Source organism: Chiloscyllium punctatum, chromosome 8 (assembly GCF_047496795.1).
Source record: "Chiloscyllium punctatum isolate Juve2018m chromosome 8, sChiPun1.3, whole genome shotgun sequence".
NCBI classification, from domain to species: domain Eukaryota; kingdom Metazoa; phylum Chordata; class Chondrichthyes; order Orectolobiformes; family Hemiscylliidae; genus Chiloscyllium; species Chiloscyllium punctatum.
This window is the reverse complement of record NC_092746.1, coordinates 106,700,102-106,726,272: the sequence shown is the minus strand read 5'-3', so window position 1 is coordinate 106,726,272 and position 26,171 is coordinate 106,700,102. Positions and strand designations below refer to the sequence as shown.

At 41.6% G+C, this 26,171-nt stretch overlaps 1 protein-coding gene across 3 annotated transcripts in view; it reads right to left on the bottom strand.

Annotated features, from left to right (window-relative positions):
* lmbr1 (limb development membrane protein 1) overlaps nucleotides 1–26,171 on the bottom strand; it is a 262,815-nt gene that overhangs the window by 224,512 nt on the left and 12,132 nt on the right. For 2 of the 3 annotated variants that reach the window (XM_072576218.1, XM_072576217.1), the window contains exons 2-3: nucleotides 23,533–23,605; nucleotides 498–537 (exon numbers count right to left, since the gene is read on the bottom strand). In XM_072576218.1, coding sequence (XP_072432319.1) covers nucleotides 498–537; nucleotides 23,533–23,605 — 113 coding nt within the window. The remainder of the gene's footprint in view (nucleotides 1–497; nucleotides 538–23,532; nucleotides 23,606–26,171) is intronic. The other variant, XM_072576220.1, reaches the window with a different exon arrangement.

Genomic DNA, 26,171 nt, shown 5'->3' with positions numbered 1-26,171 from the left:
AGATATAAAGTGAGTGAATTAGCAAGCGTGGGATCTTGGCAGATCAATCAATGTTGCAGGCACAGAGAGATCAGATTGGATAAGAGGCCAGAATTTGGAGATATAGATTTTTAGAGGAGAGGATTGTGCAGAAATTTTAAATGTTGAGTTTGTCTGGGTCCATGTGTATGATTTATGGTATAAAGAAAAATTTTCAAATACATCTAGCTACATACTTATCACTAACACACATCACTCTCTTCTGTTAGAGCATTTACTCTACAAGCTGATTTGAAGATTTTTTTGGGCAGCTATTTGAGTTGCTCTGCACGAGTTGTTTTTGTCCTAAGGGAAGTTGATTTATAACTTAATTCAATGCCATTGAGTTGAAGAGCAGAACTGTCTACTAAATCACAGCACAACACAGAGTCCTTGTGTCAATCTAGCACACTTAGCCTCACCACAGCTAAAACAAAAACATAGCGAAGGGAAGATTTTTTAGAATTTCTAGTACATACGAAATTCTGTTGACAATGGCATCTTCATCTTCATGATCATCTGCGAAATTAGAAACAAAACTAATCAGCAGATTCATAATATACAAGTAGAAGTAACAGTTCCACAATCTGTAATAAATTAAGCAATTGCTGAAAACAAACAAGTCAAACTGACTAGATAGAGAAAAAGAGAGAAAGGATTAATGTGCCAATGGATCACAAATATGATTGCTTTCCTTAGAAATTACTTGACTTGGGCATTCTCTAAGCAGTTATAGTGAAGCAGTGAATTAACTTTATAAAAGAGGTTTCAGAAACAGAGAGAGTAGGTTGTTTGGCTTATCAAGCCTGCCATTCAACAAAATTATGGCTTATCATCCAACTTGGTGCCCTGTTCTCACTTTCTTCCCCTACCCTCTCAACCAAAAACTCTGGGTGAAGAAATTTCTTCTCTAGGACTAAATAGCCTATCCTATATCATTAGCCAGTGAACCCAGGCTCTGGATTCCCTGGTCACTGGCAACATCCCTCCAAAATGTACACTGTCTATTCCTAGAGAATGACCCGTGGAATCCCTTCTCATTCTTCTAAACTCTAATGAATACAGCCTGCACTGATCCAGTCTCTCTTCATACTTCAGTACTGCCATCTCTGGAATCAGTCTGGCAAACATTTTTTCCACTCTTACAATCCTCAGATAAGACAACCAAAACTACACACAAATACTCCAGGTGTAATCTCACCAAGGCCCTATACAACAGCAGGAAGATATTCTTGCTGCTGGACTCAAATCCTGTTGTTATGAAAACAGAGATTCCAAATGATCTTCCTCACCACCTGGGATCATCGAAAAGTTTTCAGGTAGAAGTGACCCGTACAAGGATGATGGATTATACCCAAACTGGAAAGGGACTAGTATACTGGCAGGGAGATATGCCAGAGCTGCTCGGGAGGATTTAAACTAGTAAAATAGGGAGGAGCAACTCAGGCAGACAGTGAGGAACGTGATCAGTCTGACACTGGTACAGTTGGGGGAAAAAAAAAGTACATCAAATAGACAGAGCAGGCAGGAACAAAGTACAGAAGGAGGTATAACTAATAAATTAAACTGCATTTATTTTAATACAACAGGCTAAGCAAGATGAACTCAGGGCATGGTTGGGAACATGGAACAGGGATATCAAAGCAATTACAGAGACGTAGCTCAGGGATGGACACGACTGGCAGTTTAATGCTCTGGAGGATTATCAGCCAACAGAGAAGGGGGAGCTGCATTTTTGATTCAGGATAACATTACGGCTGTATTTAGGGAGGATATTCCTGGGAATACATTCAGGAAAGTTATTTGGGTGGAACTGAGAAATAACAGAGTTGATCACCTTATCAGTGATAAGTTAAGGTTTTGCAAAAACAAAAAAAGGTGCCATCTGAGCTCAGACAATGCCTTAAAAAGGTGTGAGGTCAGATTCTGACCTTTAAAGGCATTATCTGAGCTGAGATGGCACCTTTTTTTAAAAAATAAAGCCTTAACTTATCTTGAGAACATGACTTAAAAGTAGTTCTGGGATTTAAGTCTTAATGAACCCAAACTTGAAACCCATTCTAAAGGATGGGAGACTTAACAACAATAGAGATTTGTTACATGTATAATTTTACTTGCATAACACTAACCTTTTGCTATAAATTCTGTGTCTTATGGTCCTACTCCATAACCACTTGAAAATTGGTGCTCCGAAAGCTAGTGTTTCCAAATAAACCTGTTGTACTATAACCTGGTGTTGAGAGATTTTTAACTTTGTCCACCCCAGTCCATCATCGGCTCCTCCACATCATGACTATGTGCACACCTCCCCCCTTTCAAATCTATTGCAATTCAGATATTAATCTGCCTTCCTGTTTTTGCTACCAAAGTGGATAGGGTCAGGGTTACTTCATGTACCAAGCATTTGCCCAATCACTAAACTTCTACAAACCACACTGAAGAATCTTCGCACAATCCTCACCACCTCAACCACCCATCCAGCTTGGTGTCATCTGCAAAAACCACAGTACTTCACTGATCATTGCCTGTCACTCAGAACAAGACCAGCTCATTGCTAATTTTTGTTTCCTGTCTGTCAACCAGACGACCCCAATCCCTGCACCTTAAAACTTTACATGCTCATGTGTTACAACACAGAAGTGAAACCCTTTGTTAATTAAACCAAGCACAGGAAAAACTCACCTCACCTTGCAATTTGTTAAAATGAGTGACAGAGAACTCCCAAATTTCACTATTTAAAGAAAATATCAACTTATGTTTTAACTGAAAGTGAACATTAAAGAACTATTCACAACTCTAAGCCTCTCTTTGTCTTAACTATTTACTACCTGCCACCAACTTTACAAAAACAGTGTTCCAATAAGATTCTTATGAAAATTACATAACTTAATTTCAAAACACACAGCCGCTGTTGTCGTGTTTTTCTTCTTCCAGCTGAGGAACTCCCTGGGTCATCTTCCTTCTTTTTACTGCAAGTATGTTTCATATGAAAAAGGCACCTTTGATAGAGAGTGCTTCCTAATTTCTTGAAGATGTTAGCTCTCCCTCCATTTATCTCAATGATAGTTGCTCTCTTCAATTTTCAAAAATATCTGCATTTTCATATCTCCAACAGCAGATCGTCTCATTGGGTCAATGTTGGCAACATAATAAATTCAAACTCAAATCGGGTTTTAGTAGCCTGGGGCATAATTTAAATGGATTGGTTAAATTTGAATCGTTGTCAAAACAACAACGACCTCAGGTATCCATTTCATAGCCAAATGTTACATATTTTCAACTTTCCAATACACTCTGGGACAGCCATCTAGTCATATACACAGGTGCTTGTAAGCTCAGTTCAGAACAGCATTCACTCTCTCAAAGTGATAATACACGCATTCAACTTCATAGCACATGACACTTTATCAAAAACCTTGTGAAAGTCTAAGTAACCCACATCTACTGGCTCTCCCTAATCCAAACTCCTGGTTGCATCCTCAAAAGATTCCACTAGATTTATCAAGCATGATTTTCTTTCTTAAATCCATGCTGACTTTGTCCAAACTAAGTAGCGTTCTGCTATTAATCTTCTATAATGGACTTGAACATTTTCCCCACTACCGGCCAACCAGTCTAAGGTTCCCTAATTTCCACTACCCCCTTTTTAAAAATGGGATAACATTAGCTACCATCCACGCTATGAAACGTCTCAGGATCTGTAGGATCTTGAAAGATGACCATCAATGCATCTACTATTTTGAGGGCCACTTCAAGTATTCTGGGAAACAGATTTTCGGACGAGGACTAAAATCAGTCTTTAATCTCAATTTCCCCTGCTAACAGAAATTTCCTTCAGTTCATCCGCTGAGATACCCTATGTTCCCCAACATTTTTGGAACATAACCAAACTATGCCTTTTTGATCCCCATTATAAACCTCCCCTATTCCTGACATTCATTTAATACTTCTGGACCAAATGAAATTCAAAAAAAAACCATGGTAAAGTCAGAACCCAGCTCAGACACTATGTAGCTCGAATAAACAAATTGGTAGGGAATACAACACAAAATATTGCAGAGTTCTTAGTATCATACATTATGTTGTAAACAGTCATGGCTCTAAAATGATGAATGTTGGAGATTGCATTATACTTCACCCAATTTGATAATACCATCCATGCTTGGGTGAAGATAAGCAAGAACATTTTAGGATCTTGTGGAGTGCCCACCTAAAGTCACAGGTTTCAATCTTAGCAACCATATTTATTGAAATAATTTTACCTCAATGCTATTGTGCAATATCTTACAGCATCCTATCAGCTAACCCTATCTGTATCATATGCAAATGCTGCAGAGTCTTTGGAGTGACAATCTAACCCAAGTTAACATTTCAAAAGCACCATTACAAACAAAATAGGAGCTGCAATTTAAGATGTGTTGAAGTGACACTGTCTTGCTGTTGCCAATCCTTTTCCTTTCAAAGGAAAGGCAATGAAGAACACATGCATAAAAAACTTCCAATACATTTGATTGGATTGGACAGGACAGTCAATAAATTAACTTTGAAAGTTTTGCAGTAGGTTCTATGAAATCACAATTAGGTGCGATAAATAAAAACATGCCTCACTGAATCAAATAGAAGAGAGAGTCTAAGGCTTTAACACATTCAGTTTACAACCATTTGTTTAACTCATTATAATTCCTTTGACAAGATGCTGCACATAGTGCTAAATAAAATAAGAATCCATTGTGTTGGGGGCAAGATACTCGCATGGATTGGCAGAAGGCAGAGATGGGGTATAAAGGGTTATTTTTTGGACGGCAGCCAATTATAGTGGAATTCGGCAGGGGTCTGCGTTAGGCTTACAACTATTCATAGTATACACTAACGATCTGTCTGAAAGAACAGAGGGAATTGTCTCACCTGCAACATTAGCAAAAGATAATCGGAGAGGCAGATAGTGTTGAGGATGCTGGGACACTGCAGTGGACTTGGACATGCTGGAAGACAGGGCAAGGAAATGGCAGATGGAATAGAAAATGGGCAAATGGGAGTTTATGCAGTTTGAAAGGAAAAATAGAGTCATAGAGATGTACAGCATGGAAACAGACCCTTCAGTCCAACCTGTCCATGCCGACCAGATATCCCAAACCAATCTAGTCCCACCTGCTCGCAGCAGGCCAATATCCCTCTAAAACCTTCCTATTCATATACCCATCCAAATGCCTTGTAAATGTTGCAACTGTACCAGCCTCCACCACTTCCTCTGGCAGCTCATTCCATACATGTACCACCCTCTGTGGAAAAAGTTGCCCCTTCGGTCCCTTTTATATCTTTCCTAAAATGGGGAAAAGCTTCAGAAATCTGAAGCAGAAAGGGTTTGGGGAGTCAGAGTGCTGTATGGCTAACATGCAGATTCAGTTGGCAGTAAAGACAAATGTAATATTAGCAATAATTTCTAGAGGGCTCGAGTACAAGAGTAAAAGGTACTGCTCAACCGGTATGAGCATCTGGTCTGTGAGCAGTTTTGGGCCCCGTATCCAAGAATGAACATCCTGGCATTCCAGACAGTGCACAGGAGGTTTACAAGAATCATCCTAGAGATGATGAAGGGCTTGCCATATGAGGAGTGGCTGAGGACTCTGGGTCTATACTTAAAAGGAGTTTAGAAGGATTGGATATGGGGCAGTGTTTGATGAGATCAGATTGAAACTTACAGTATACTAAGAAGCCTTGATGGAATGGACTTGGGGAAGATGTTTCCACAAGTTGGAGACACCACATACGGAGGGCACAGCCTCAGATTGATGAGACGACCCTCTAGAATGAACAGGAGGAGAAATTTATTCAGCCAGAGGGAGGTGAATCTGTAGGAGTCATTGCTGCAGAAGGCTGTGGATTACCAGTCAATAAGTTCATTTAAGACAGAGATAGATAGGTTCTTAATTAGTAAGGGGATCAAGGGTTACTGGGTCAAATGGCAGAGCAGGCCCGATGGGCTGAATTGTCTTCGAAAACTAAAGAACATGACTAAATTAAAAGATAGAATACACTGGGCATCAAGTACATAAAAGAATGGAGACAATTCTTAGTCTGCACAATCAACTTCATATTGGTGTGGACAATAGGCGTCCATATTCCATGAATTTTGTTTTTGTTAAAAAAATTATCAGTTTGCAACATCTCAATAGAACATAAAAATCATTCACACCCAATTGCAATACGCACATATTAATTTCAAACACTGTTGCTCAACAAACACTACTTAGTGCATTAAAATTCAGTTTTAAACTGAAAAGATTGTGAAGTTTCTCTCAAAATAGGAGACATGTCTAGCTTTAGTGAAGAATTCAAGTTTCACTCTAAAATAGCCAGTGTAATCCAAGCTGGCATGTTCATTACAAATAGATATTCAGTGCTAAAAACACCTCATTTGATATTGCTTAATCTTAAGATTCAGCTACAGAAGCTAATACAAGTACAGCGACTCTTCCCAGTGGCTATACTGCTGGCTGAGACCTGCAGCAGGGATCCCATAGCTGCTTCTCCAAGAGGGTAGTTACTTCAGTTGGCTGGAAAGTTGGTTTGTAATGCAGAATGATACCAACAGCACGGGCTCAATTCTAGTCTAGTTGAAGTTACCATGAAGGACTCTCCTTCTCAATCTCACCCTCACCTCAAAGTCCAGTGGCCATCAGATTAAACCATCACCATTTGAGAGCAGCCCTACGGTCCGGTAAAACAATGGCAAATTCACCTTTACTTCATGCATTTAGTAAAATAGATCTTAAGACCTGCACTGTTTGAAATGCCTTCTTGGAGATTCTTCAGGAGAGATAGCCCATTCATCTCAAAAAAATGTCAGGTACAACAAGTTATGCATTATTAAAACAAACACTAAATATTTAGTTTTTTCTGAAAATCTTTGCCAACTACCTCTAAATACTAAATTTGAGATCAATAGCATTACCTCTCCCCGGCCATTCACTTCTACTGAACCAGACAGAGAAACACTGCCACCTTTTTTCAATTAGATTAGATTCCCCAGAGTGTGGAAACAGGCCCTTCAGCCCAACAAGTCCACACTGACCCTCTGAAGAGTAACTCACCCAGACCCATTTCCTGCTGACTAATGCATCTAACACTATGGGCAACTTAGCTTTGGCTAATTCACCTGACGTGAGCACTTTTTGAAGAAACCAGAACATACAGAGGATATCCATGCAGACATGGAGAATGTGCAAACTGCACACAGCCAGAGGCTGGAATCGAACCTGGGTCCCTGGCGTTTTGGGGCAGCAGTACTAACCACTGAGCCACTGTGCCTTCTTTAAATTTTGTTCAGGGTCTATTTCTACCTTCATTTGTCTTGCATCCATTTTAACCATTAAACATTGTCGTCCCATTTCCCTATCCATGTTTCAGTCGGAGCAAACACTCAAGACACAGTATGGCTCGACCTTCTTCAGCTTTATTCCGGGCCCTGGAGAGAAAGAACGATCACTCATGTGCACAGAGACAGGAGTTCTTGGTCTTTTCTCAAACAGCAGATTCTTAAGGAATTAAATGGTCACTTATAGGGAGCAGATTCCAAATAAGGCAACATCGATGTTGTAATGGTCACACAAGTGTAAATAATCTAATCTATCAATCAATCAATGCACATCAACAGTAAAGATTACATCATCTAGCATTTCACAATGGATGTTCCTCACCTCGTTAACTGGCATGAAACAATGGATGTTATTTACCTTGTTAAACCACTACCCTTGCCTCCAGCACCTCATTGACCAGGTAAGAACGTTCAGTAAACAAAGTCTTGCAAACTGAGCCTTTGTCAAGCAACCCTAAACTTGACTTTCAACATGCTTTCGTCATTTATACTGACGTATTTGCTGGTCTTTCATCTTTAATTAACTCAACTGGTCGAAAACAATTATCTGCACTTTTGCTCACCTACATTGGATTTCAGCCAAATAATTATTTAAAATTTTAAAATCTCAAATTCCCATTCCTCCACAGCCTCATTCCATCATGCTATGACAATCGACTTAACTTTACAACTTTTCTCACACTTAGTCTTTGAAGATCAATTTGTGTACTACGTCACCCTCATCTCCAACATCAGATTGTCACAAGCCTCCTCAAACTAACTCATTAAACTAAATCACCGCTTCAAAGAACTTTTGAATATGTAGTTGCGAAGGTAGGTTTTATTCAATTGCCCAGTATAACAATACAAAATAATGCAACTTTCATTTTAGATCAGCTCTGCAAGACCTTGACCATATGGTGTACGCTTAACACAAGAAATAAAGTATGCAATCAGTGCAAAGCTCAGCTTCAACTTGTATTCCTGCTGCGAGAGTACACAGTCAATCCATTTTTTTCAAATGACCAACCCTATCAACTAACTCACTTAAATAATGTTGAGATGCAGGATCACCAACTCAGCTTAATCAGCTAGAGAATATGATACCCACATTCGAATTCATGTCTGCGAACCAGACATCATCCCCAATAAGCACCAATGTGAAAAATCAACATTTATAGTACAAACTTCTTTGAAGCAAATAATCTTCCTGAACATTAACTGCAGCTGACTATCTCACAGCACATGTTGAAAAATCTGAACTTCAAGATCTACAAAAGGGTAAAACAGCACAGCTTGGTCAGAAAGGGGAAAAAAAAGGGAGGAAAACAATAGATTTGGTGGCGTCAATCTTTTCATCCATTTCATTCTCTTACCAATTCATACTCCATGCATCAGCAATCAGATCTTTATTCTCGCCCAAGGACTTCACTATTAAAGAATTAAAAAAGGAGAATACTTCACCAATTCAAGAGGTGAAAAAAAATTAAAACTAATTCCATAGCATTAAGAGTATCATAAACTTGTTCCATATACATTCTCAAGTCTGCCTGGAGTCATGAACATGATGTTCGAAATAAGTTTTCACATTCAACTTAAACTTTTAACAGATGTTGGGAGTTTACAAAGCTTTGACCTGACCACAGTTGAAAATTAATGACAAACTCCAATTTTCAACAGCTGAAAGGCATTGAATTTTTAAACAGAAAGCATGAGCATGGTGAGTAACAATTGAAGAAGAGTTAAATATCACTGCAATGCTCTAGTGCTAAGATGTTCTTATTTAATATACTAACTGTATTTGACCTTTAAATATTTAGAAATGTTTGCAGAAAACAGATTTATTTGACAATCTTTATTCAAGTGGTGCAAGTATCATGATTGATTAAAAAGGTCTCAACAATGTTACTTAGTTCTTCATAAACCTGAGCACAATCATACTTGGGGAGATGGTAACATTATAGCAACATCATTCGACCAGCAACAAACAGAACCTCAGGTTGAGGAAATGCATTTGAATCAATGGGAGATGAAAGTTCACTTCAATAAACAACTGGAGTTAAAAGCGAGTTGAATACGGCCTTATATCACAGGTGATTATCCTAAAAAGCCATTGGTTCACACATGTCTTTAGGCAAAGAAATCTTCCATCATCTATAGTTACAGGTGAGGTGCTGGAAAACTGGAGGTTGCCCAACATGTGCCACTATTTAAGAAAAGTGGTAAAGAAAAGCCAGGGAACAACAGACCAGTGAGTAAGTTGGTGGAGGGAACCCTGAGGGACAGGATTTACATGTACTTGGAAAGTCAACGACTAATTAGGGATAGTCAGCACGGCTTTGAGTGTGGAAAATCATGTCTCATGAACTTGATTAAGTTTTTTTTTAAACAAGTAATAAAGACAATTGATAAGGGCAGAGCAGTACACGTGATCTATATGGAATTCAGTAAGGCATTTGAATAGGTTCCTCATGGTAGAATTGTTAGCATGATTCAATCTCATGGAATACAGGGAGAACAAGCTATTTGGATGCAGACCTGGCTTAAAAATAGCAGACAGAGGTTGGTGGTGGAGGATTGCTTATCAGACTGGAGGCCAGTGACCAGTGGTGTGCCACAAGGATCGGTGCTGGGTCCACTGCATATGTAAATGATTGGGATGTGAACATAGGAGGTATAGTTTGGAAGTTTGCAGATGATACCAAAATTGGAGGTGCAGTGGACAGTGAAGAGGTTTACCTCAGAGTACAACAGGATCTTGATCAGGTGGGCAAATGGGCTGAGAAGTGGCAGATAGAAGTTAATTTAGATAAATGAAAGGTGCTGCATTTTGGAAAAGCAAGACAGAGCATAACTTATACACGTAACGATAAAGTCCTAGAGTGTTGCTGAACAAAGACCTTGGAGTGCAGGTTCATAGCACCTTGAAAGTAGAGTCGCTGGAAAATAGGATAGTGAAGAAGGCGTTTGGTATGCTTTCCTTTCTTGGTCAGAGCATTGAGCATAGGAGTTGGGAGGTCATGTTGTGGCTGTACAAGACATTGGTTAGGCCACTGTTGGAATATTGTGTGCAATTCTGGTCTCCTCCCTACTGGAAAGATGTTGTGAAACTTGAAAGGGTTCAGAAAAGATTTACAAGGATGTTTCCAGGGTTAGAGGATTTGAGCTGTAGGGAGAGGCTGAGGCTGTTTTCCTTGGAGCGGAGGCTGAGGGGTGACCTTGTAGAGGTTTACAAAATTATGGGGGGCATGGATAGAATAAATAGACAATGTCTTCTGAGGTGAGTCCAGAACTAGACAGCATAGGTTTAGGGAGAGAGGGGAAAGATATAAAAGGGACCCAAGGGTAACTTTTTCACAAGAGGGTGGTGCATGCGTAGAATGAACTGCCAAAGGAAGTGAAGGTTGGTACAATAACAACATTTAAAAAGGCACCTGGATGGGTATATGAATCGGAAGGGTTTGGAGGGATATGGGCCAAATGCTGGCAAATGGGACTAGATTAGGTTAGGATATCTGGTCAGCATGGAAGAGTTGGACTGAAGGATCTGTTTCCAGGCTATACATCTCTATGACTCAATTTATCAATTTCGCTTTCCATTCCATGCTGTTCTCACCTTCACCTGGTCCAACGTTGATTTCTTCCATGCCAGTTCCATTTTGATTCCGGGGGGTAGGCTGGCCGCTAATATCCACAACAACCCCCTACAAATATCCTACCAACTCCAGTTGCCACGACTATACGTCCTCGTACTCTTTCCTGTAAAAACTCAATTCCATTCCCCTCGTGCCTCTGTCTCACCTGTTCCAATGATATTAGCTTTGGCAAGGGGACTTCTGAAATGTCTACTTTCTTTCTCAACCAAGGATTCCCCATCACCATAGTTGACATGACCCTCAGCCATGTTTGACATCTCCAGCCCTTCAGCCCTCACTTCATCTCTTGCCTTCCAGCACTAGCACCCGTCCCCCTCACCCTCATCCACCAGTTCACCAGCATCCAAAGGATCATCAGCCAACACTTCAACCACCTCCAGTAGAATGCCATCACTAGACACATTCCCCTCCCCTCTCTTGTCCTCCTGACAATGGACCCTGTGTAAGGCTTACATCTTGGTCCACTCCTTCAGTCCCAATATCTCCCCACACCCCCTTCCATACAATCACAGAAGGTGTAACACCTGCCCATTAAACTCTTTCCCCCACCCCCCCGATTTTCTAGTTATCTGCCACTTCAACTAACAACTGTGTTCGCTGGCCAACGTGTCTGTCTCAGGTTTGCTGCAGTGCTCCAGCAAAGCTCAGCACAAGCTCGAAGAACGCCTCATTTTCCACTTGGGAACTCAAATGCCTGCTCAACTCAATATCAAGTTTAACAAGTTTTCAACTGGAGCACCTTCATGTCCTTGTCCTCACCCTCACACACCAGGCCTCGTCACCACAAGGGCTGTTTCCACAAGTAACTCATTGTCAATCACTAACTGTTCCATCTCACAGCTATTCATTGCTTTGTCTGCCCGACTGCTAGTCTCTCTTTCTCTCTGGATTCCATCTTCACTTATCACCTACTCCTTCCCCACCCTTTTTTTTAAGCACATATACCAACCTTTCCCAGCAACAAACAATTCTGAAGGATCACCTGGACCCAAAACAGGAACTCTTTTCTCTCCACAAATACTGCTAGACCTGCTGAGCTTTCCAGCGATTCATTTTTGTTTCTGATTTCCAGCATGCACAGTTCTTCAGTGTTCTGTCAAGGCTCTAACTAGTATTGTGGCAAATTCTGAGCAATACTCCTGAGAGAGAAAGTCCAAAGTCTTCCAAAACATTTATTGAGTGGAATCAACAACTTCAGTTGTAACTGTTTTTTTTCAACAAACTGTTCAGACATGTTGTGACATGGTGGCGTCACCACCCTAACACAGATTTACATACCAAAAGTAGTGAGAAGGCTCCAAGTAGTACAGAGGAACCTAAATTATCTGAATATCAATTATCCAAATAGCGGATTATCTGAAGGCGATCTTGAGGTCCTGATAGAAACATTACAAAGACGTGTTTCCAACAGTGATTGCGTCTTTTGTTTACAATGATGCCGAAAACAGTTTTGGACTGATGAGAGCCCAGGCACCATCTCCAAATGACTGACGTCCCACCCTCTCTCACTCCCCTGACACATTTTCCCTGGAGTTCAACACAGAAGTGTACCCTAAATTCCCCTTTCCCCAGATAATTTCTCCAACATTCCCCTGTAGAGGGCAAAGGGGGAACCTATCAAAAAGATGCAGTACAAAGTTGGTGTGTGCGCACACGCACTATTTGGAGACTCTCAGGTGTCGGACCGGGTTACAGGGACATGCAAGGGTGGTGTTGGGGGCGGTATTGAGCAGGGTTGGGGGCACAGGCAGGAAGCGGCATTGGACATGGTTGTGGGGCATGCAGGGGGCAATGTTGGAGGTGGGGGGGCAGTGCTGGACAGGGTTGGGGGCACAGGCAGGGGCAGTGTTGGATGGAGTGTGCGGGGGGGGGGAGAAAGAGGAGGAGAAAGAGGGTGTGTTGTTGGACGGGGTTAAGGGGCCTATGGCGGGCAAGGGCTCTCACATGGTGTGCTACTGCCTGGTCTCCTCAACAGAGAGCAGACTTAACAGAAACGTCCGAGCACCTGAGGAAAGGCATTGAATCAATTATCCGAACGAAATAATGCCTGCCCATCTCATTCAGATAATCGAGGTTCCTCTGTAGACTGACATTAACATTGACCATTGGCTAATCAAATACGAAACCTACAAGAAACTGCTTTATCCAGACAGTGGTTAGAATGTGGAGTGACAAGCATCAAGACGAATTGCAGCTCACAGCAAGGAGATGTACAGGAGAGTCAGATGTACAGCACCGAAACAGACCTTCGGTCCAACCCGTCCATGCCGACCAGATATCCCAAACAATCTAGTCCCACCTGCCAGCACCCAGCCCATATCCTTCCAAACCCTTCCTATTCATGTATTCCCATCCAAATGCCTCTTAAATGTTGCAATTGTACCAGCCTCCACCACTTCCTCTGGCAGCTCATTCCACACCCGTACCACCCTCTGCGTGAAAAAGTTGCCCCTTAGGTTTAGGGTGAGAGGGGAAAGATATAAAAGAGACTTAGGCCCTCTACTCCTGGCCCCCCCCCACAGGGGAAAGACTTGGTCAATTTACCCTATCCATGCCTCTCACAATTTTGTCAACCTCTATAAGGTCACCCCTCAGCCTCCAACGCTCCAGGGAACACAGCCCCAGCCTGTTCAGCCTCTCCCCATAGCTCAAATCCTCCAACCCTGGCAACATCCTTGTAAATCTTTTCTGAACCCTTTCAAGTTTCACAATATCCTTCCGATAGGAAGGAGACCAGCATTGCACGCAATATTCCAACAGTGGCCTAACCAATGTCCTGTAAAGCTGCTACATGACCCCACAACTCCTGTACTCAATACTCTGACCAATAAAGGAAAGCATACCAAATGCCTTCTTCACTATCCTATCTACCTGTACTACCTGTGACTCCACTTTCAAGGAGCTATGAACCTGCACTCCAAAGTCCCTTTGTTCACCAACATTCCCACGGACCTTACATTAAATAAGACTTGCTTTCCCAAAATGCAGCACCTCACATTCAATCTGAATTAAACTCCATCTGCCACTTCTCTACACCTCCAACTTTGGTGTCATCTGCAAACTTACTAACTGTACCTCTTATGCTAGCATCCAAATCATTTATGTAAATGACGAAAACTGGAGGACACAACACCGATCCTTGTGATAGATTTACAGAGAAGCTGGATAAACAGAGGAAAAAGAAATGCAAATAAATGAAGTGGGTTGTAAGGATAGTTCTGCGAAGCATGAACACTAGCAAGGACCAATTAGGTCCAATGGCTCGTTTCCTTGCACAACATTCCCACATTTCTTTGTAAACATGCAGTAAGAGTTTCATAATCACTGCTGAATTTAAAAAACGCTCGAAGTACTGGAGATACACCCTGCTAGCCATCCAACAAATCCATATTCTGGATTAGTGGTGCTGGAAGAGCACAGCAGTTCAGGCAGCATCCAACAAGCAGCGAAATCGACGTTTCGGGCAAAAGCCCTTAATCAGGAATAAAGGCAGTGAGCCTGAAGCGTGGAGAGATAAGCTAGAGGAGGGTGGGGGTGGGGAGAAAGTAGCATAGAGTACAATGGGTGAGTGGGGGAGGGGATGAAGGTGATAGGTCAAGGAGGAGAGGGTGGAGTGGATAGGTGGAAAAGAAGATAGGCAGGTAGGGCAAGTCCAGGCAAGTCATGGGGACAGTGCTGAGCTGCAAGTTTAGAACTAGGGTGAGGTGGGGGAAGGGGAAATGAGGAAGCTGTTGAAGTCCATATCGATGCCCTGGGGTTGAAGTGTTCCGAGGCGGAAGATGAGGCGTTCTTCCTCCAGGCGTCTGGTGGTGAGGGAGCGGCGGTGAAGGAGGCCCACGACCTCCATGTCCTCGGCAGAGTGGGAGGGGGAGTTGAAATGTTGGGCCACGGGGCGGTGTGGTTGATTGGTGCGGGTGTCCCGGAGATGTTCCCTAAAGCGCTCTGCTAGGAGGCGCCCAGTCTCCCCAATGTAGAGGAGACCGCATCGGGAGCAACGGATACAATAAATTATATTAATGGATGTGCAAGTAAAACTTTGATGGATGTGGAAGGCTCCTTTAGGACCTTGGATAGAGGTGAGGGAGGAGGTGTGGGCGCAGGTTTTACAGTTCCTGCGGTGGCAGGGGAAAGTGCCAGGATGGGAGGGTGGGTTGTAGGGGGAAGTGGACATGACCAGGTAGTCAGGGAGGGAACGGTCTTTGTGGAAGGCGGAAAGGGGTGGGGAGGGAAATATATTCCTAGCGGTGGGGTCTGTTTGGAGGTGGCGGAAATGTCGGTGGATGGTTTGTTTTTATGCGAAGGTTGGTAGGGTGGAAGGTGAGCACCAGGGGCGTTCTGTCCTTGTTACGGTTGGAGGGGTGGGGTCTGAGGGCGGAGGTGCAGGATGTGGACAAGATGCGTTGGAGGGCATCTATAACCATGTGGGAAGGGAAATTGCGGTCTCTAAAGAAAGAGGCCATCTGGTGTATTCTTTGGTGGAACTGGTCCTCCTGGGAGCAGATACGGCAGAGGCGGAGGAATTGGGAATATGGGATGGCATTTTTGCAAGAGGTAGGGTGGGAAGAGGTGTAATCCAGGTCGCTGTGGAAGTCGGTGGGTTTGTAAAAAATGTTAGTGTCAAGTCGGTCATTAATGGAGATGGAGAGGTCCAGGAAGGGGAGGGAGGTGTCAGAGATGGTCCAGGTAAATGTCAGGTCAGGGTGGAATGTGTTTTGGTGAAGTTGATGAATTGCTCAACCTCCTCGCGGGAGCACGAGGTGGCACCAATGCAGTCATCAATTCCCTCCCCATCCCTTTCCGCCTTCCGCAAAGACCGTCCCCTCCGTGACTACCTGGTCAGGTCCACGCCCCCCTACAACCCACCCTCCCATCCGGGCACTTTCCCCTGCCACCGCAGGATCTGTAAAACCTGCGCCCACACCTCCTCCCTCACCTCTATCCAAAGCCCTAAAGGAGCCTTCCACATCCATCAAAGTTTTACCTGCACATCCACCAATATCATTTATTGTATTCGTTGCTTCCGAATGCGGTCTCCTCTACATTGGGGAGACTGGGCGCCTCCTAGCAGAGCGCTTTCGGGAACATCTCCGGGACACCCGCACCAATCAACCACACCGCCCCGTGGCCCAACATTTCAACTCCCCCTCCCACTCTGCCAAGGACATGGAGGTCCTGGGCCTCCTTCACCGCCGCTCCCTCACCAGACGCTTGGAGGAAGAACGCCTCATCTTCCGCCTCGGAACACTTCAACCCCAGGGCATCAATGTGGACTTCAACAGTTTCCTCATTTCCCCTTCCCCCACCTCACCCTCGTTCTAAACTTCCAGCTCAGCACTGTCCCCATGACTTGTCCTACCTGCCTATCTCCTTTTTCACCTATCCACTCCACCCTCTCCCCCCTGACCTATCACCTTCATCCCCTCCCCCACTCACCCATTGTACTCTATGCTACTCTCTCCCCACCCCCACCCTCCTCTAGCTTATGTCTCCATGCTTCAGACTCACTGCCTTTATTCCTGATTAAGGGCTTTTGCCCGAAACGTCGATTTCAAAGCTCCTTGGATGCTGCCTGAACTGCTGTGCTCTTCCAGCACCACTGATTCAGAATCTGGCTTCCAGCATCTGCAGTCATTGTTTTTACCATCCAACAAATTCATATGCAAGAGTCAAGTGTCAGGACTCCCAAGGACAAGTTATCTCTTGGAATTTCTTCAATTTCTCTGGGCACAGCTGTTAGATAGCATACCATTTAGTTTTTTATTAAAAATCAACTTTCAATAAAATTGCCCAGTTCATGTAACCAGTAAAACAAAATCTAACTTTTTTTTTCTCCCACATGTGGGTTGACATAGCACAGCTCTAACTCCCTTGAACTTTATTTATTGCCTTACTGGCTGAACTGGTCCTGAATTCTTAATGATTTATTTTGTTCAGGTTGTCTTAGGAATAAATAATGATTCATGCCTGTTGATGCTGGTTCTGAATTGAACACTGAATTGTATTGCTGTTTTGACCATGTCTGGCATCCAGTCTTGACTGAGCAGAAGTTTATTTGCAATTAAACACTGAGAAAACCAATGTGACTGTATTTTGGCTCAGACACACAAACTTAGTTTGCCAGCCACCAGCTCCGCGCCTGTCCCTGACCACCATTTTAGATTGAAGCAAATTTTGCATTCTATTTGGTTCAGGGAAGAGTTCCCAATCACCTATCTACCCCATCACCAAGACTGCCTTTTTTCACCCCTCTCAGATACTCAGACTCCACGCCAGTCTCAGCTTCTCTTCTGCTAAAAGCCTCATTCATGTCTTATCATGAAACTTCCCAGGTTCAACGCTCTCCTTCTGCCTGCCAATCTTTCACTCCTAAATAACTTACTCATACAAATCTCTACAATTCTACTGCCCACATCTTGACTTGCAAAAAAAATCCCATTCAGATAGGCCTGTGCTTGCTAACCAAGACTGCATACTAAACCAATAATGCCTCAACTTTCAAACTCCAATCCTTATTTTGTCATTTCCTTATGGCTTCACTCTCCTGATTAAAGGATTATCTTGGAATTCTATTTCCTCTTTCCTTCCTAAATCCATAAGCTCAGGACTATGTTCTATATACTGATACTGACAACCCACTAATCAGCCTCCCCTCTTAATAGCATTTTTGACCTTGCCCAGGAAAATAAAATACCATTCTATATTCAATGCCAAATCCCTTACCACCACTACTTTTCCAATTAGCTCTTGCCTCCCTGAGTCAAATGTGGTATTATGAAATGTGACAGTGACATCACAATCCAACTGAACAAATAATACCTATGCAGAGTACTGATCGGACAGCAGGTGCATCGAGTGGACACCAGTACATCCTGCATAGTCCTTCTCAACTCCCTGGTCAGCATAATTCTCAACTCTGGAGTGACTACACCCATAGAAGTCAATTCCAATTTAAAATAAATTGACATTTTAATTAAGGCAAGTATTCCAATATTGAATTCTGACGTCACTTACATCCTTCATATCATAAAGCATGTACCTCCAACGATACAGGGTGTAGTTGTGTCATCTTTTAAAAACTCTTGTATACAGACAAAACCTACTAAACATTTCTAATAAATCACTTCTGACATTGCATGCAAGTTAGAAAGCTGGGTCACACCATTCTCTCTCATCTTTATTCCACTCTCTCTTCTTCCATCTCGGGCTCAGACTCCTTCCTCAACTTTTGTTAATCTGTCCTTCCTTCTTTCCTCTTGGATGGAAAGTACCAAGACTTCAGTTAGTGTTAGATTGAGGTTAAAAGATAAAACCACCTTTTATGGTTCTCCTCCCAAACACAAATGATACATCTTCACCCCATCAAATCTTGCAACCATCCCATCCCTCATTTCTATCCCTACTCCATTCTCCCTTTTGAACCACCTTCAAAAATCTATCCACTATTCAATCACTGCACTATTCTTATATACTCTCCTTTTAAAAGCAATCCAAATTTAAATGTGCAAGAGTCTACTTTAGTCTTTTCAAGTACCTCGCAATCCCTCTTCAATATGTTGATGACTAGCATTGACCCATCAACAAATATGCTATCCCCAAATTCTCAAGCTCATAAACGCATCTCAATGATGCTTTCTGCTGTTCAAGCTCTACAATCATGTTGCCAGAGCTGACAACATTTCCTGCATGTTGATATGCATGGAATGACAAGTGTCCTGAAGTTGCGATATCAAATAAGATGCACAGTCCACAGGTCTGGGCAACCCTGCCATGTCTATGCGTTAATCAATAATTCTTTCTTAAAGATGAGAAAACTCACCAATCACCTTCAAAAGAGTCCAACTCTAAAGATCTTTGAATAAAAGCAAATAAAGTGCAAATCTTTTAATTGCAACAAATTCCAAATCCGCCTCAGTGCAGGGACTATCAAAAATCCCTTATCTGTGCTTTTGCCACCTTCAAACTCAATTGTACCAACGTTCTTGTGACTAGCCTCCAGCTTCATAACCTTAAACCCAACTAAAATTTGACTGCCTGTATTCTAATGTACATCAAATCTTGCTCACTTATCACCCTACCCTCATTGGTCGACATTGATCAAGATTCATATTTGCAGTTTTACCCGCCACCCCGAACTTCTCTCGCCTGACAAACATGCCCGCCTGACAAACATGCCATCAGCTGTCTATATTTTAACTTCTGGAAAAAAATTTCCCTAAATGCACGTTGCATCACACCATTCGCCTCCTCTTGTAAACTTACATCTTTCAACATTCGGAAGCTTGTACTAACACCATCATCTTGGACTACATATCAATTGTACCTTTGGACACATGAGTGTGTTGGTGGGGCTGGCTATATGTTTATACTTTGTTAAGGATTAGACAATTTTCTGTCAATATACAACTATTGAAGATAACCATAAAAATTCCAGGCAGCAGCACACGAGTTAAATTCATCCAGTGTTTAATTTTCTCCCACTGACTTTGTTGATTAATGATAGAAAAACAGCATACCAAAACAACCAACCTAAGGTGTGAAATATTTAGCATGCATGTCATCTTGCATCTGAACAGACTGAAGATAGAAACATACAAAACAGAACAAAGAGGTGGCCACTTGGCCCATTAAAAGAATCATGGTTGACCCCTTATCTCGATACCACACTCCTCTTCTCTCCCCTTGCCCCGTGGCATGTCTAGTGTAGAGAAACCTATTCATTCTTTAAATACATTCAAGTGTCTTGGCCTCCACTGCATTATGTGGTAAAGAATTCCACAGATTCACCACCCCCAAAGTGAAGAAACTTTTCATCTCAGTCCTAAAGGCCCAATTATATCTGAAAACCACGACCACTTAGAGTCATAGTCATGGAGTTGTACAGCAGGAAAACAGACCTCTCAAATTTAACTCACCCATGCTAATCAGATATCCGAATATTAATCTGGCCCCATTTGCTAGCACTTTGCTCATATCCCTCTCACATATTCATCCAGATGCTTGTTGAATGTTCTAATTTTATCAGCCCTGGTCACTTCCTCTGGCAGCTTATTCCATACACGTCACACTCAGCATGAAAAACTTGCCCTTCAGGTCACTTTTAAATCTTGCCTCTCTCACATGAAACCTATGCCTTCTACTTTTGGATTCCCACACTCCCATGGGCTGGGGAAAAATACCTATTTACCTTTTCCATGGCCCTTATGATTTTATAAGCCTTTACAAGGCCACCTCTCAGCCTCCGATGCTCCAGGGAAAACAGCCCCAGCCTGTTCAGCCTCTCCCTGTAGCTCAAACCCTCCAACCCCAGCAACATCCTTGTTAGTCTTTTCTGAACCCTTTCAAGTTTCACAACATCTTTCCTATAGCAGGGAGACCAGAATTGAAAGCAGTATTTCCTAATCAATGTCCTGTACAGCTGCAGCAGGACATCCCAACTTCGATACTCAAGACACTGAGCAATAAAGGCAAGAGTACCAAACACCACCTTCGCTACGTGCGACTCAACTTTCAAGGAACTATAAACCCAAACGTATTTTTGTTCAGCAATATTCCACAGAAATATGCCATTAAGTGGATATATCCTGCCCTGATTTGTCTTTTTCTTGCACCACCAGTCAGGGAACATTATCCTAGCATCCACCCTACAACTGCTGTCCAGACAAAGCAAGTGACAGTTAATAATGGATGGAAAATGACAAGGTGCAGAACTATCTAATATGCAACAGCTAAGCTTTCAAAAACCATCCCATGAAACAAATGGTAAAAATATGAAAGAGAAAATCATGTTTAAAGCTCGCGACATTGGAGAATTTAAAGACGGATAACGTATAAAGACAACATGTCACACAGTATATCAGATTGCCGTGGACAAAATAGAAACCAGTAAATAATGAATAGAGTTAGACAAAAGAAAACAGACAGACATCCATTCACAGAAGTCCAGGCCAAGCCAGGACATCAGAATGGCCTTCACTGTAAAGGAACTTGCTTAGAGATGCAGCCACATATGCAGTAGGCAATATGCTGGCAGTAATCCAAAAAAAAAGAGGCGGCTGAAAAGTAAATACTCCATGAGGGGTAAAAAAAATCAGTTGCACAGTTTTAGAAATGAAGTTCAGAGGCCCAACAGGTATGAAGGAAATTAAACCGTAAATAGTTAAGTCAGAGATGGGCTTTAGGACAAAATGAGACTGCAACAAGATTAAGATGACAAGGCTTGGGCTGACATGGCAAAATGTTTGTAGTATACAAATGCCAAATAGAAACATAGAAGCAGTAGACTGGTCAACCTATGAAGTGTGTTTCACAATTCTGCTGGGTCAAGGTTGATCATTACCTTAATGCCATTTCCCCCTTAATGTTAAAGTCATTCATCTTCAGATATCTATTGAGTTTTGTCTTGAATTTCTCAACAATTCTATTTCCACAGCCCTTTGGAGGTAGAAAATTCTAAAAAAAACACCACCCTCTCCAAATGAGGAAATTTCTCTTTATCTGAGTTTTAATTGGCCAACCTCTAATCCTAGCTTTAGATTGAACCACGAACCACAAATGGAAACAGGTCAACAATATCATTCAGTCACATCCTGAAATAACTCAATTTTAATTAGGTCACTTCTCACTCCACAAAATTGAATGGAGGGAAAACACACTCTTTCAAATAAAATCAAAGTATTCAGATGCTTGAAACATGAAACAAATGGAAAATGTTGGAGATGTCCAATTTCAAGTTCATGGTGACTCTTCTTCAATATCTTTTGTCCTCCCACCCTCTTGCAAAGGCGGCCAATAGTTCAGGTGACTTCCTAACTACTCACTGTACTTGCACACTAACTTCTTGTGATTCATGAACAGTGCACACAGATCCCTTTAGATATCTGCATTTCTCAACTTCAACTTTTTTTCCTAAGACTTTATTAGTAACTTCTAAATTTTTCACATTTTATTCCATCTGCCATGTTCTTGGCCAATTACATTACCTATCCAATGACTGTACTCCTCCAGCCTCGATGCTTTCTAACAATTTACATTGTCATCCAACTTAGTGTCAAAATCTGACAATGCCACAACTGCTCCCACATCCAAATTATTTCTATAGGTTACTATAAAATCTATAGCAATATCCTTGTAGCACACCATGAATAACAGCCTGTCATTCACAGCAATATCCAGTTATTCCATCTATTCACCAATTTTCAATTGCTGAAACATGGAGTAAACCCTTCTGCTAATTTAAACGAGACAAAGAAAAGCTCACTTCACCTCAATCTGTAAAAGTATGAGTGTCAAAGAACTACCAAATCAGACTTAACTCCAAAACAAAATTAAATGATCTACACTGTAAACCTCCAGTCTGATCATGTTATCTACCTCCCACTCTAAAACACTACACTGATCCAATAAACCACCACCTCAGCTTAGTTCTCAGTGATTGCCCCTTCATTCGGAGGCTGTGCTCTCACATTCTCGTCTTTCTTACTAGTGGAAAGATGTTCTCCACAAATACTCTATCCAGTCCTCTCAGTATTCTGAGATCACCCCTCATCATTTTAAACTCCATCAAGTACAGACCCAGAGTACTCAACCACTCCCCATATGGCCTTCATTTCTGGGATCATTCTTGTAAACTTCTTCTGGAATCCCTTCCAAGTCAGCACATCCTTCCCCTGATGTTGGTGCCCAAAACTGCTCAATCTTCCAAATACAGTCTAACCAGAGGCTTATAGAGACTCAGTAGCACATCTCTGCTCTCGTTTTTGAACCGTCTTGAAATTAATGCTAATATTGCATTTGCCTTCCTAACTGCCAAATGAACCTGTGTATCAACTTTAAAAGAATCTTAAACTAGAACTTTCAAGTCTCTTTGTGCTTCAGATTTCCAAAGCCTTGCTACATTTAGAAAATAGTCTACATCTCTATTCTTTATACTCACACTCTCCCACATTGTATTCCATCTGCCACTTCTGTGCCCACTCTTCAAGCCTGCCCAAGTCTTTCCGCAGCCTATCTGCTTCCCCAACTCCATCTAACTTTGAGTCACCTGCAAACTTAGCTACAGTGCCCTCAATCCTTTAGTCCAGATCATTAAATGGATGCCTTGAATAGTTATGTATCTAATACTGAACCCTGCAGAACTCCATGGGTTACTGGCAGCCATCCTGAAAAAGACTCCTTTATCCCGACTATTTGCCTTCTGCCAGTCAGCAAAACCATGCCAATACCTTACCCCAATACCATGGGTTATCATACTTAGCAGCGTCCTTTGCAGCATCTTGTCAAAAGCCTTCTGGAAATCCAAATACATCACACCCACTGGCTCTCCTCCAACTTGCCCATTACCTCCTCAAAAGAATTCTAACAGGCTCGCAGTGAAAGTTAACTATTTTCTAAGAACACCAACTATCATTAATGATTGAACAAAACTCCATTCCATTTATTGCCACGAGCAACAATTTCAAATTTTAAATGTTAATTGGTAGTCTATGAATGCAAATCTCTACTAACCTGGTTTCCTTTTGTATTTGGTGATAATGAAGTAGGAAATTGTGTACAAAATAGCAAACAAAAGGAAACAAATCTGAAAGAAAACAGAACAAACAACATTTGTTAGGTAAATTTTGGAGCAATTGATTTTTCATAACTAGCTACAATAAAATTATTCCATATACGCTTCTGATTTATGAACATCTGGTTTATGAGCGCTGGTACTTAGAAACATGAACCTGCACAGTGCTGTAATTTTAAATATTCAACATACAAATATTACCTCTATTTACCTGCTTTATATTGTCCTGCACAGTATCCCAAATGGCAAGCAAATTGACTAGTGAATGAATTCAGGAATGGAACCCATTTGAAACCCAGGGACTGCCTGCATATTTCACATACAGTAGATATTGGCATACAGGTCAATCTTTGAAGCACCCAAAAATGGATGGACCTCTACACCAAATATAAAATGTAAATCAATGGTGGGGATAGGAGAAGCTATTTTGAAAGAGAAAAAGTAATAACAGTAATGCACATTTAATTAAGGATGGTTATTGAATAACTTCACTGTAGAATGACAGTATTAACTCCAACAGAAGTGCTTTAAAATCCAAAGGAGATGAAAGCTGGGAACTAAGTTTTCAGAGTGACTGCACTTTTGACAGGACAGTCAAGAATGAAAGGGTGGGTGGGTAGTTTTGTTAGTACAGGACATATTAAGTGCGATCACAAGAAACGATCTGGCATCAGACGACAGAGAATCTCTAAGTGGAGCAAGAAATAACAAGGGGAAAGAGACACAAGGGGAAATAGCCTGTAAACCTTGTTAACAATAGCAATACTGCAGGACAAAATAAATTAGGAACCAAGAGGGCATGTAATAAAAGGTAGCACTTCAATCTTCATGTAGATTGGAAAAAAAAATCCAGTTATTCAAAGTTTACGCAGACAATGTACGTTGCCCTAAGCTCAAATCAGCTGTCACTTCCTCAAAAAGAAACACTTAAATTTGTGAGACAAGACCTCTCACACACAAAGCCTGTGACTATTAAGTCCATTATTTTCCAAATGTGAGTAACTCCTGTCCCCAAAAATCTTCTGTAATAATTTCCCTACCAATGATTTAAGGCTGTCCATAATTTCCTAATTTATCCCCAGTAGCCCTGCTTAAAGAAAAAGTAATGACACTGGCGATTCTCCAGTCTTCTGGGAGCTCATTTGTGGCTAAAGAGGCCGCAATAATCTCCTCCCTGGCTTCTCTCAGCACCCTGAGTTGGATCCCATCAAGTGCTGGGGACTTATCCACTTTAAGTGTTATTTTTAATGGTCCAACACCACCACCTTTAATATCAACACTCCAAAATAATCAAAATACTCCTCTCCAATCATACCATCATCCATGCCCTTCTCCTGGTGAATACTGATGTAAAGCACTTAAGGACCTCATACACTTTCTCCAGGCATAAATTTCCTTTGTCCATGAGTACACTTACCCTTTCCCCAGCTATGCTCTTCTATTGCTCTTAATATACTCAAAATGCCTTGGGAATTCTTCTTAATCTTACTAGGCATGGAAATTTCATGACCCCTTTTAGCCCTTCTAATTTCTTGTTTGAGTTCTTTGTTTCCTTTATACAATATTCTGTAATGGCCTTACCTGATACCAGTTTCTTAAAAAACTTACACATTCATTTTTATTTTTGACTGATATTTTATCCTCACAGGAACATGCTGGTCCTGAACACTAATCTTTAAAAGACTCCCATGTCAGACGTTGATGTACTGTCAAACAGCTGCCTCCAATCTAATTTCTCCACTTCCTGCGTAATATTGTTGTAATTAGCCTTCCCCCAATTTAACACTTTCACCAAGGATCAGTCTTTTCCTTATCCACAACTATCTTAAAACTCAGAAGTCACAACACCAAGTTATAGTCCAACAGGTTTATTTGAAATCACAAGCTTTTGGAGCGCTGCTCCTTCATCAGGTGAAGTCACTTTGACTTAAACAAAGGATTTGCATTACAAAAGCTTGTGATTTCAAATAAACCTGTTGAACTGCAAGTTGGTATTGTGTGAATTCTCAGTTTGTTCCACCTCCGTCAAACACCAGCACCTTCACATCATATCTTAACACTTACAGAATTATGATCACTCCTTTACCCAGATCAGAGGTTTGAGAGCTGACTGAGAGGATGCGAGGAGGCCATTCTCCTTTATTGAGTATTTCAGCTAAGTGCTGGATTTTTAAGATTTTCAATGTTAATTTTCCTTTGCTCTTTTGTATGCTTCAAATTAAAAACTATGGGTAAGGGAAGGGTAGGTTGTTTTGTTTTAAAGAGCTGCTTCTTTTGGCTTTAATGATATCAAATAAAATTTAAGTTCTAACCATCTTACAAACTATGGATCTGAGAGAAATACAGGTCTTTTTAGGAAAATCTTAAGCAAATTTTAACAGGGAATTATGGCAGTGGTATGCTCCTCCTGTCAAATGTTGGAGAATAGGTAACAGTCGACCATCTCTATAAATTATGTCAGCAGGAGTTAAATTTGAAACCATCTCTTATAGAGTCATAGATATCTACAGCAGGAAAACAGACTTTCAGTCCAACTCATCCATGCCTACCAGATATCCTAAACTAATCTAATCCCATT